Source organism: Andrena cerasifolii, chromosome 13, assembly GCF_050908995.1.
Source record: "Andrena cerasifolii isolate SP2316 chromosome 13, iyAndCera1_principal, whole genome shotgun sequence".
NCBI lineage: Eukaryota > Metazoa > Arthropoda > Insecta > Hymenoptera > Andrenidae > Andrena > Andrena cerasifolii.
Genome location: NC_135130.1, coordinates 6632995 through 6645847, shown reverse-complemented (window position 1 = coordinate 6645847; position 12853 = coordinate 6632995). Strand labels below are relative to the sequence as shown.

Here is a 12853-nt window from a genome sequence, read left to right as displayed (position 1 = left end):
CAGCGGTGATCAGAAGTAGTAGTTGATAGTGGGCTTTAAGACAAATTGCCCTGTTTTGGGAACCCACTATCAATGAGATATAAATTTTAAGATATAATTCTGCACCACAGAGTTCGCAGTTTAAAGATTAAACCTTCTTTTCACTGCTACTGTAGAGTTCGAAAGACCTCTAACTAATAGTAACAGTGCGTCAGGTCTAGGTCGGACCCAGAAACAGCGATTTCATGTGACTCATTCCCCAGCACCCCCGAATTGCGCAACCCGGGACAAAAGATAACAGAGCAGTTGAGCAATAGTAGCTAGGAATTAATTTCCCCCAGACGGGTGCTCCGCCGATAACTCGGCCCGCGTGAAAGTGGAAATGTTACTCACTTCGGTATGTCCTTGAAGTAGCCATGAGAGTGCAGTAGGTCGTCGAGGAAGTACACGTTCCGCACGTTGTACGAGGCTCGCGTCTCGTTCCTAATCTTGAACGCCTTCTGCAGCACCCTCTTCATCAGATCCTGCCACGTGGCATCCTGAACGGGCATGATCACCTCGTCCACGTCCAGCAGAGCGATGTACTCGTACTCGTACATATGCTTATACAGACAGTCGTTGTAAGGTATCAGCTCGTTCTGCCTCTTGTGATTGGTCTTCTTCGTCAGATACATGTGCTGAAACGCTGGTACGTTCGGTTGTCCGCCAGGCAGCGTCAACGGCGTGACGTGTACCTTCCCCAGTCTCTGATAGTGGTCGAGAATCTTCGTCACGTTCGGGTGTACCTGCAGTTGGTAAAAGAAGATCTTATCCGCGCCGAGCAGAGTAATCAGCTCGATCCACTCGACCAGTCTGACGGACAGGTCTTCGTGTAGGAAATCCAGCCCCTTCACGCAGACGGCGAAGTCCTTCTTGCGCTCTGGCTTGTTGTAGATCACCCTGAGATTGTTACTGGGCGTGTCGCAGGGCTTCTCCACCATAGAAACGGATGCCGGAGGTCCTTTCAGCCAGTGCGACTGGGGCACCTTGCAGGCGATCACGTAGGGCTGATAGATGCCCTGCTTGTAGTTACCCCACTTGGGGTACCAGATGTACTTGTACTCCAAGGTCTCGACCACCTTGGGCTCCCGCTCCCCGTCGTACCACAGCTGACAGTGAGTCTTCACTGTGGGCTCGATTCTATCGATCATCCCCACGATCCTGATCGCTGGACCGATCCGGGACAGCTTGCGACGGTCGTAAAACGCGCCGAAGAACTGGAACGTCCCGTTGCTGGTCCTCATCGTCTGCCAGTAGACGTTATTGAACTCGATGTCGTAGATAGACGGGTACTTGAGGTTGGAGCAGCTGTCGTTGCCCTTCGCCTTGCTCTGTGGACCGGTATACTTGCTGTTCTTGTTCCAGTACGCAAGAGGCAGGCTGGGTAGCCTCTGCTCGATCTCTTGGATCAGCTCCTCCTCGGTTTTCGCTGGCCTCTTGTCCAGCAGTGGCTCCAGTTCCAGGGGGTTCTTCGTGGGGCCGTTGGATATGGTGGTCAAGGTCGTAAGGAGACCAGAACCAGCGGAGTTTGAGAAACTGGACTCCGCTGGGGACCTCTGCAGCAGGTACCTGGACAGACCGAGGCTGGAGGAGCCACGACTGTTGGCTGCCACTTCTCTGCGACGGTAGACATCGTCCACCAACGCGTCCCCGCTAGAATCCTCAGCGGTCGGAGTCTCCCGTAGGCTGTTCTCCACGTGACGGAACTGCACAGCAGCGATCATCACCAGGCCCCAGGCGAACACGAACAGCAGGGCCCGCCTGGCGCATCTTGACCCACCGCAGGAACTTTGCAACATCTTCGGGATGCTGTTCGTCTACTAGCAGCGTATCGATCGGATGACAGTGTCCTTCTTTGCTGCTCGGCTCACACTCGCGTGCCAACCGGTTGCGCCTGGAACATGAGGCGCCGTGTTACACGCGCGGAGACGTCGCTCGAGATTATAGTACAGTGGTGCCTCGGAAGGAGCAGGCGGTTTTTGTTTCGAAACAAGGTGATCGCTATCCCCTCCAGTTCTTCTGCTACTGCCGCGGAGAATGGGGGTCTCGGATAGGTCTCTATCATTAAAGATGAGTCGAAAGACTTTCTGTCTCAAAAGAGGGTAACGGATCTAAATTTTTGGGAGACAAAGCTGTTTAGCGAGACCGCAAATTAAACTACCGAGCTATGGCAACCATTAAGCTTCCCTCACTGAAGCTTCAAATGGTCATAGCCTCATATTTCTATTAATTCGTTTGAATCGAACCCAAAACGCACTCTAACCTAATACTTTAACCCTTCCCAGCGCGTTCACGACCGCGCTACACCTCTGCCATCTGCAATAGCATTGCGACTAGCATCGGCGTGTTTTCACGCCGAGGGATATGCACCCTATACTTTGGGCGTGTTTTCGTGTTCCTATTTTCTGGATAGCATCGAAAATATTACCCCGCGTGCTTAAATATTTTAAATTTAAATTATTAAATTATTGCTTTAAATACTTCCACAACACTAGCGTTAGATTAGAGTGGTGTGACATGCACGGAAGGGGATTTCCTCGAAACCCTCCGCCACGCAAAGTGTGCGGCATGCGGGCCGTCATCGGGCAACCCGCGCTGCGTCCCGGAGGAAGGCGATAATAGCCGGAAGCATTGCTTTCTCGGCTGCATCTGACGCAACCGGTGAAACGGGTGGATCGTAATCGAACGCTTCCTCCCCGATGAGACGCGGCGTAGGAAAAGGGGCTGGTCTTTTCCCGCCGAGAGCTGAAATTTGTTTTTGCCTATTGCGCAACGAGCGGTGACTGCCAATGGCGGGCAGCGGCGGCGGGCGTTCCGAAGGCTTTTCCTGCTCGCTGGAATACCATTGGAACGAGCCGTTATTACTTATGAAACCGGCGGTCGCTCAGCTAGAACGAATATTGCCATGAACTAAATGCTGGAGGAGGTCTTCATCGGGCCCGAGGTGCAATTACGTGTTCAGTCAGCGCTACGATTATCCTTGACCGTTCGCGGCTGCCAACGACTATTCATCTCATCGGCGTAGAAAAGCGAAAAGCAGCTGCGATAAGGGGCACGGGAATAGAATATGGAAATCGGTTTGGAACGAGTCGATCGTGTCAAGGTACCGGCTACCGGGACGGCACTGCTTTCACGCCGGCACGGAGGACCCTGTTTTCTTATAAAAGCTGGGAGGCAGAGTATGGAGCACAATATAGTCGCCAATTATTCAGAAACAAGATAAGGAACTAAAAACACAAGATAAAGGTTAAGAGCATAGACGTTACCACTGTAAACGTGACGCCGAGCTACAGGGCTACCTCATGAACACGATTTTCCTTGAGGAATATCCCACTAGTAATACAATGGAATTTTAATTATCCATCTCATGTCACGTTTTCCAGTTGAGATTCTATGAAACTGGGGACCTTGAGAAGTGAATCAGAGAAGTTTCCATAGTGTACCGATTGTAGATACAGGAACATCAGAGCTTTCCTCAAAGAGGGTGCCAAGAATGACGCCAGCTGTCCTCGCAATCGGTGACCGATTCGTAATGAGCGTGGAAGGTGGGACGGAAATCGAACTGCACGCGTTCTGGACGAGGGGCAAGTCGATACGTTTAACTGTACAAGAGCGCCAGCGCCGGTAGCAGTCAGAGATCGATTATGATCGGGAGCGCAGAGGGACCCTGGCGAAGAAACCCCCGTTCGCCCGAAACGCTGTGCCGAGCCACACCAGGCAAGGAGAAACAGAGACGCGCGGGACACGTGAAACCGGTTATGCTGATGGCAAACTGTTTTTCACCTTTTGCACCTCCCTCTACCTGGCCATCGCCCCTGCGTCCAAGACTGCTCACCACTGGCGATGTTCTTTCGTCTACCGGTGTCTAGCTACCTCGCCTTACGCGTGCTTCAGCCGCTCCGTGGATCAAATGTAAAATTCTGTACGCAGGCTATTAACACGATACAGAATATTTGTTTGATATGGAGTATTTGGAATGTTTCTCAGAATCGATTCTAAGTGATCAAATAATGAGTTTCTTCCTTAATTATGCGCCGTCTTTCAGGCGCCCAAAATACTCGATGCAGACGCCTGCAGGGCAGCAACACGTCCTACGGCAGTGTGCAGCCGTTGGAGTGTTACGTTCGAGCGCCGAGGTTGCAGTGCCGCAGGCGCGTCCACTTGTTTTTCTAAGAATGCTTGTAACTGTTAAGGGAATGGTTATTAGGCATATGTTTACATGAACTTTTTCGTTGCGTTTAATGTGTAGATGGATTTTGAGCAAGTGTAATAGACCTTTTTTAATACTGTGACGACGTGGAGCTAGTTATGTGTTTGGAGACCTGGTACCAAGGCTTTTAGATCGAGTAGAATGTTTTGTCTAGGCATAGCCACTGAAAAAGGAGTGATAACGCAGCGATTCCAGCAATTAGCGAGGCATACTAGGCGCATTAGACTTCGTGGAGTGCTAAACGAGCAGGAATTAGTCGGGAATGGAAGAACCAAGTGTTGACGAATGCTTCTTAGGTAAAACAAGGAACAAACTACGGTAACAGGTTTCCTCGGGCAGGGATTTGTCGAGTCTCTGCATTTTGCAGCGAGCCTGCGCGCTTCAGAATGCGCGGAGGAAAGTGTTAAAGGGGAGTGCAACAGTGGAATGAACCAGGAAACTGGAATAATCTGCAGAGACCCCTCGAGATTAAAGCTGCTGATGTCGGGACGCGTGTGCACCTTCCATCATAGAAATAATTAGCAATCTTCTTAGACCCAATGACGGCTTAAGGGCTCCAGGAGAGTATGCTCGCCGGTTTTGCGCGGAGCCGCAGGAAACCGGCACGCATAATTCATCCTTGGAAACGCTAATTACAACGAGACGCGAGAAAAAATGGCTCGACTCAGTTGCACTGCAATGATTTACGCGGCTGCCCGGGCGTAAATCTCGCATCAGCGCCGCGACCCTGGGGCACGATTACACCGGCCAATTAGCCGGGGACTTACTTAATCCGCTTTCGCGCCGAACCGGCGATAAACAGTTCGATAATTAGCTAGAAACGCGATTCTCTGTAACGCCCAACCGCCGCCATCTTCTCCTCCCAGTCACTGCTCCGATATCGCCGAGGTATCAGAAGTTACAGTGGTGGTCAAAGAAAGTCGAGAAAGTCATCATAAGAAACTTAATGAGCACTAGGCTTTAAGTAATACCTTGGTATATTTTACGAACCTTCTAATTATGGGATATTTTAAAATATACTTCTTTTGGTGGAACTACCTTATCACAGATTAAGGGGTAGCGCGCCGATAAATCCAGCGATTTTCAGGAATTCATTGCGACGAAAATAATTATAGTAATGGAATAACCCTTTTTTCTACTTATTAAACTACATTTCTACAGTAAATAAAAAATATAAAAGTAGTAAAATTATCGCTTTTAAAATGCTTTTGAAAGCGGTGTTGATGACATGTTTAAAAATTCGCGCCTCGTTCGCGATGGGGATTTCAGCTGTTAGACTTATCTGAACCCAAAAACCCAAACAGATTCTTGATCAGTACGACTGTCGCTATCGCTCTGACTATAATCAGTGATTTATCTTCAAAATTAGCAAAATGGCGGGCAATATGCTAGGAAAATGTTTTTCGGCTTTTTTCTTTCCTTCTTTCGATTTTAAAAGTAGGTTAGACTCAACGAAAATACTTGGTTGTAGTCCCTGCGAGAGTCACAGATGCGCAGAATAAGCAGTAAAATTTATAAAGCGATCGGATCGATAGATTTCGAGATTTTAAAAGCTAAAATAATCGGAATTATTCCATAAAAATTTAACCGTACATTCTTGAGGATATATTATACAAAATAAAAATATTTTACACAGTTGTTCATGAGTAGTAGGGCACCCGCTTTGTTTAAAAAAAAAATGAGATATTTGGCACAGATCGAATAGTTTTTGAAATACCAAATAAAGTAAAATTTCAGGTGTCCCAATATTTACGAACGGCAGTGCAAGCTTAGCTATGGTCTATCACCACTTCCTCCACTTTCTTTTTACTAACTAACTAACTAGGCGCAGAATAGACTGTTCATTCTCCTTTCAGTTTCAATTTACATACCCCGAGAACACCGAGCCGTCTAACAGGCCACGCGAGCGAAATAACGTAAGCTGCACGGTAATTGCTTTCCACGGCTCGCCGTGGAAAAACCGCGCATCGCGATAAAAGGCCGTCCTTCCCCGTCGTCCTTCGCTCCATACCTGTTGCCTTCGCTATTAACCGTTTTTCCACGCCGGCCGGTAAATTATTCGACCCGCCGCACGACTAATCCGTCCGCGGCGGGCACGAGGCACTCGTGGAAACGAGGAGAACGAACTCTCCCGCGCCGTCTGCGGCTCATTCGACTCCGATAAATATTCACCGCCTTCGATCCCGCTATCCCATCGGCCGATTACCGACTAGCTTCAGTGCCTGGCGGACGCGCGCAAAAATAACGAGGATCCCCAAACGCGGGGAACATGCAAATCTCCGCGCAAGAACGGTCAGCCGGCATTGCGAGATTGCGAGGCCTCCGCGTTCCTCTTCAACGTGCGTTTAATTATAGACGCCTCTTCTGCTGTTTAACATATAACGGGTTGGCCGTTTAAATCTTCTTTATCGCGGCCCGGGGGTAGGGGGAACGGTACTCGCAGGCGTTCCCCGGGAAACGTCGAATTACTGCTCCCGGCACATTGGTCCGGCGAGAAGCGAGTTTCATTCCGCGTTACAAATCTTGCGATATTAAATTCTCTCTAATGGAACTATCTTATTTCTTCACCCTTTGCAGTTCACACTTTCTTTCGCCACTACTGCATTTAATTAATTCCATACTTAAAATTAGATGTGTAATGTCAGTGGCGCACTCTAGATTTTATTTTTAAGAAAATTTCTCTGAACGTAAATCCAGTAGAATTCATTAGGTGATTATAAAAATTTATTTAAATTTAAAAATTTATTTTAAAGAATAAATTCGAGTTTGCTTGCCTCTTTCCAAAGCCCCTTCTTTGGGGGGTGCCAGGGCCTTTTCAACCCCCTCTAGGTGCGCCAGTGTGTAATATTAAATCTCTCTTGACCAGCTTACTTTATAGTTTACTCGTTCAGCTGCTTATTTATCTCATCTAATTCGATTTCGTTCGATCTAAATGTATATCGTTCAGTGGTGTTCGACGATAGGCGAACGATGTCCCCCCCGGCACGTTGGTCCGGGAGTCGAAGACGTAACGCGCGTGAGACGCTATTAACAAGCAGCAAGGGGAGTTTGACATAACCACGCGGGTACACGTAATAGCGGTTTACAAGAGCACACGAAACACGGAACTTTCAGTGTTGAAAGGGTTCAGGCATGCGTGACACGTACGCCGGCCATCCATCGCAATGGTATCTCGCTCTCGAATCGCGAAGATCGACGAGAAGGATCCATGGTGGCCGAGTGAAATCGTTCGCCTTCATTCGGCCCTCTCCACTGTTCCTCTTCCGCCTTCTCCTCCCCCGACGTCGCAATTAGGGTTAATTAGCACGCGTAAGCGAGAAATCGCAATTGGAGCAGACATGTATAGCAGCATCAGTCGCTCTCTCCTCTCGACTTTCCATACAGTGGCGGGGAACGGCACTCATCTCCAATGCCTGTCTTTCGAGAAGTAATGGAACCTTCGACTGTCAGAATGTCAGCCTCCCGCAAGGGACCCCGGAAGGCGTTGCACACAGATTTTCGTGAAACTTTGGAAAGGAGTAGAGAATTGAAAAATATCTGATCCTTGCTCGGCCTTCAGCGTAGACACCTCACAGGTTACGAGATTCGTGGAAGAAAATTTGCGTTGCTTCGAAATTTGATGTGCTTCAAAATTTAATGAGCTTCGAAATTTGATTCGCTCAGAAATTTGATTTGCTTTGGAATTTGATTTGCTTCAAAATTCGATTTTCTCTGAAATTTGATGTGCTTCAAAATTTGATCTGTTTCAAAATTCGATTTGCTTTAACATTTGTTGTCCTTCGAAATTCGATTTGCATAGAAATTCGATTTGCTTTGAAATTTCTTTTCCTTCGAAACTTGATTTGCTTCAAGATTCGATTTGCTTCAATATTTGATGTGTTCAAAATTCGATTTGCTTCGAAATTCGACTTGCTCCGGAATTTGATTTACTTCAAAATTTGATTTGCTTCAGAATTTGTCTGGCTCAGTGGGGATCGAAGTTCTCCGCGCTAGAGGGCGACCAGCTCGCACGGAACCCTTCGCCTGTAAGTCTTGGTCGCCAGGTTCCCACAGAGATGCGCGCACATGTGGATAGAAACCGCATGCCGGCTGCATCTGCTTCGACGGATTCCTCGAAAGGCGTCTCGCAACAGCTTCATAGCAACTCCACGGACGCATGTAACTGTACTCGCGTTCTAACGCGTAATGACACGCGAATTTCCATGCAAATTGGCTTGGCGAGGCGCGAACACCCCGGGGCCACCGCGACCGTTCAATTTCCGCGATATCTGAACCATGGGACGGGCATTTTCCCTCCAAAATGAAGGGTAAAGAGATGATTTTGATCACCAGAGATAGTGTACTATAAATTTGGCCACTAATATCAATTTCTGTACTGGAGACTTTAATTGCAGGTCCTTCAATTCTCGTAGTACTTGCTTCTATTTAGTTGCAATTAATTATGGGTAGATAGCTGTGTGTGGTTTTGAGTTCTCTGGTGGGTAAGGTAATGTTTAGAGTTACTGGCAAGTATAATTTAATTGAAGTCCAAAAACTATGCCAATGGGAGTACGTGAGTTCAAATATGGTATATAGTAATGGAGGATTTAAAATATTAATTTGGATCCATGAGGAGTTTGAGATCGTAGAAATTATTTTCAGAGGATATGGACAGAATTTTGCAATGACATTGGGAAGGCTTTTAGGCACACACATGTGTTGTACATTCAAAAACTGATTTCTATTTTTAACTTCACTGCTGACCTCATCAAGACCTTGAGGATTATGACCAGCATCTGATGATCAACTGATTAGCTAGTCTCATCAGAAGTCTAAGAAGGCAGTGTCTGCAATACCTAATGCCGATCCACTGACCTATTATCTTCATCATTGCTCCGAGAACGCAATCCCATTCTAACCCACTCTACTCATCTGTAGACCACCACTAGATCTCTTAATAAACCCAGCTACAACGCCAGTAAGTTATTAAACTCAACCAATAAACACGAAGGATAATGGGAAACAAACTAGGAAGGTCCACTTTTTTTGTGGCAACTGGGACTACAGAACTGTCGAATCACAAAGTTTAATAAACTTCAAATGCCCCCGTAAGATAACGTTAAAGATTTGGTATAAAGTTTAAAAACAGGAAATATCTCCAGTCTTTGCATAAGCATAAGCTTCTGCTGCCAAGATAAAACAAGAAATTATTTAAGTAGAAAATGACACGTAGGGTTACTGGTATTGTAAAAATAATGAGGCGTGCTTGCTGGTAAATATTACCTATATCTCTTTATTTGGAATAGCTTTGTGTATCTTCGCTTGCTGTCGCGAGACTGACTCCTGGGCCACGCTCCGCCCCACCACGTCGGTCTCGGAAGGCTCTCCTCTAGGGCGAGGAAAGGTCGCGATACGTGACCGTTTGTTTTGACGCACTACGTTTTCTGAAACTGGTTACGATGCGTCCCGCTCACCACAGACATAAGAAAATTAAATTCATCGAACCTTGTTCCTTTACTAAATTATTAAAACATAACTTTCTCGATAAAGCTATTTTGTGACATTACTCGTTTACCCTCTTACCCTTCACTTATTTAAAACAATAAGGAAACAGAGTACTCAAAGTCCAACGACAAATGCCAAACATGCTCCACGAATTTTTGCACAGATCACCTTCAACTTAAAGCGAACCCGAGTTCCCTATTCCTATTCGTCTTGCAAAGACGTTCAGGTAGCCCCAGTGTCGTATCCTTCAGAAAGTAAGAGCAATGGGGCAGCGTGCTGCGACATTAATGAATCAAAGCTCGTTTCGTATTCTCCTCGTTGACGGTCGCCGATAGTCCGGCCACGTATCGTTAATAATCGCGTCATGGATGTGTAACGACGACGCGTGTTGCCGCGCGTACGAGACGCTTGGCGGGCGTCGGTTACAGGCGATTAGCTTGTGTCGTATATCGTGCAATTAGGACGGTCGCACGCGAGTACTTAGCCGCTGAATGTCGAAACGAGGCCGTTGTTCCCTTCCACAGGAAGCAAGTGGCACTCTAAATTGACGACCGCACGCACGTCATCGCGCTGCCAAAGGGGGGCACCTACGGCGGTCCCGCGCGCGGAGGCTGCTCCATTTTGTCCCGGCCCGATCCTCCATTTCCCGGATCACGCTAGTCACGCACGAGTGCCACCTGTTTTTCGTAACTTACGATGCTTTCTGGATTGGCAATTCGACTGCACGCGATTCGCAACCCATTCGCGGACTACGACTGCGAGTGGCATTCTCGTGAACGGTGGGTAATGAGGGAACTTCGGTAACAAGAAACCTCTGAAATTGTTGAAACGTTGCAAATCTTTTTTGCGTGCTAGTTTTTAGCTCTTCGGGGTGAAAAGACGTCTACTATGGGTTTGAAGATGTAGGGTGAGTCCGGGAGGGTTGCACCACCTGACATCAAATGGCTGTTAAGGCTGATACTGATATTATTTATTTTATCAGAGTAAAGTTAATGTGTTTAAAATTTTCTGGCGATTCAAATAAAGTGACGGATATTTCATTTAAGGGGGGAGACCACTGTAATTATCTGAAAAGTAAGGGTGTTTTCGGGAATTTTTTCTAACCCAACAACGCAATTAAATCAATGCATTGCTTAGTATAATTAATATGTACATATTGAAGGGTAAAAAAATTGTCTTCAACCAAATTCATAAATCCGCGTTCAAAGTTCCGCTTCACAGAAAATACTATATCTCCGTCAATTTTATGAATCTCTTCAAAAAATTTGGAGACAGCATTCTCGAAGCGCATGTCTTTCAGGAAATGTGAAAAAGAAACAATCGATTTTTCCGATTTTTTACAGTGGTAGCCCCCCTTAAGTCGAGTTGGAAATTTAAGTGATGACATCTGGCCATCCCCCCGAGATACCGGGAGAGATGCCCCACAAAATTAGTCGAGAAAAATAACTAAACAGAAAACAAAATTATTTATGAGTTGATACTACAGCCACATACCTATTTATTGAAAAATTTATTAAAATTTATTAGAATTCACGATGTGCAGGCAAATAGGAAAGCACAGATTAGATCTTCAAGGTGTGTTTTCACCACGAAGAACCAAAAAGTAACATAAATAATATCTCCGATACTTTCATCGTCCCCTGCAAACCCTCAAAGTTTAAAAAAAATCGGAATTTTGTTACCGAAGTCCTCTTACAAGTAACATAAAATGCAATGAAGAGGTCCCTCTAAATTAAAATCTAAGTTTCGCCTACATTAAACTGGACATACTTCAGCGCAACTAGGTCTACCCTATTTGTGTAGCACGTTTCAGTTAAATCTGAACTAGGATCTGTGTTAAGTCTGACCTATGTCTGTGCGACGCCCGAAGTGGGTCTGGGTCACGTTCGCGCCAGGTTTGGCTTCACAGTTACGTTCTTTTTAAATTCTTGGAACAAGCAAATTATTCCAGCTGTAATTATATAACGCGAAGACAAGCCCCCAGTTCCATAATTAAACGCAGCAGTTAAATGCAGCTTCGTTACTCATAAAAGCCACCTGATACTTTGCGCGTTCATTGCAAGCCATCGCGAGAGCGAAGGAGCAGAAAGAATCGACGACAACGACTCGAGAGTAAAAGTTTCACGCCCACGCGATGATTTCTTGGAATATTTATAGAGTCGCGGAGGTAAGCGACCGGGTTAAGCGCCATAAGACGCAAACACGCGTTTAATAGACCGCCTGCAGCGTGTCGACCGACTTTGTCGAGGGATGTCAGCTTGATAGTTGGCTGGTACAACCGTTACGAGTACAGAAGAGCTCCCCCTCGAGCCAGTTAATTCGCCGCGCGATTTGTCACTCGCGGGGAACCTACATTTCGCGCGCGCGCGCGCGCGCGTATTACGAGTCCGTCGCGCATCAGTCTCGCGCACGGTGGTCGCGACAAATGCGCTCCATAGGCGCTTCGATCGTTGATCGCTGGAGAAACTGCGATTCCCCGATGAAATATTAGTCATGTCTTTTAGTTTCTGGTAAATCATACTTTCCCAACGTTTGCAGTCGCGCGACAACTTTTTTTTTAACTGTCTTAAGCTGATGGGCGAAACTAAATTTGTATTGAAAATTGCGTTTGGAGGAAGGAATAAGTTTCTAAGTTAGGTTTCTTTAAGAGTTGAATGTTAATCAGCGCGATAGTAATCTATATTGAAGCAAAAAGCAATGGTGATACTGTATCTACTTAATTATCTAGAGATTCGTTCGATGGCTATGACTGATTCGCTCGAGTATATTGCAATCAACGGTATATCGCTATTCTAAGTGTTTGCTACGGTTATAGTGCAAAGAATATCATTATAAAATCAATGAACTGAAGGTCCTACAAGGTGATCTCATATCAACACTCTCGCAGTGGGTAGTGGATCAATGTTGGCGCATCCGAAAAAAGAATTTTATATTTTAACAAGATCGAAGTTTATTATAGAAATTTATTTTCATTATTTCATCAACGAATTCACTACCTGTCGTCGACCATTAAACTGTCCCTCGTCCAAGGCTTATTAACCATTTAGTACTCCGTGATCTATATTTATCTTAAAGCAGAAAGCTTCTATATGCTTGTGTGTTTGTCTCTCGCCTAAAATCTTTCGAAGGATAAACTCTGGG

At 46.2% G+C, this 12853-nt stretch overlaps 1 protein-coding gene across 3 annotated transcripts in view; it reads right to left on the bottom strand.

The window, feature by feature from the left end:
* Nucleotides 1-12853, bottom strand: part of LOC143375922 (uncharacterized) — a 54006-nt gene that overhangs the window by 3435 nt on the left and 37718 nt on the right. For all 3 annotated transcript variants that reach the window (XM_076825570.1, XM_076825571.1, XM_076825572.1), the window contains one exon: nucleotides 373-1912. In XM_076825570.1, the coding sequence (XP_076681685.1) occupies nucleotides 373-1817 (1445 nt within the window). In that variant the 5' untranslated portion in view covers nucleotides 1818-1912. The remainder of the gene's footprint in view (nucleotides 1-372; nucleotides 1913-12853) is intronic.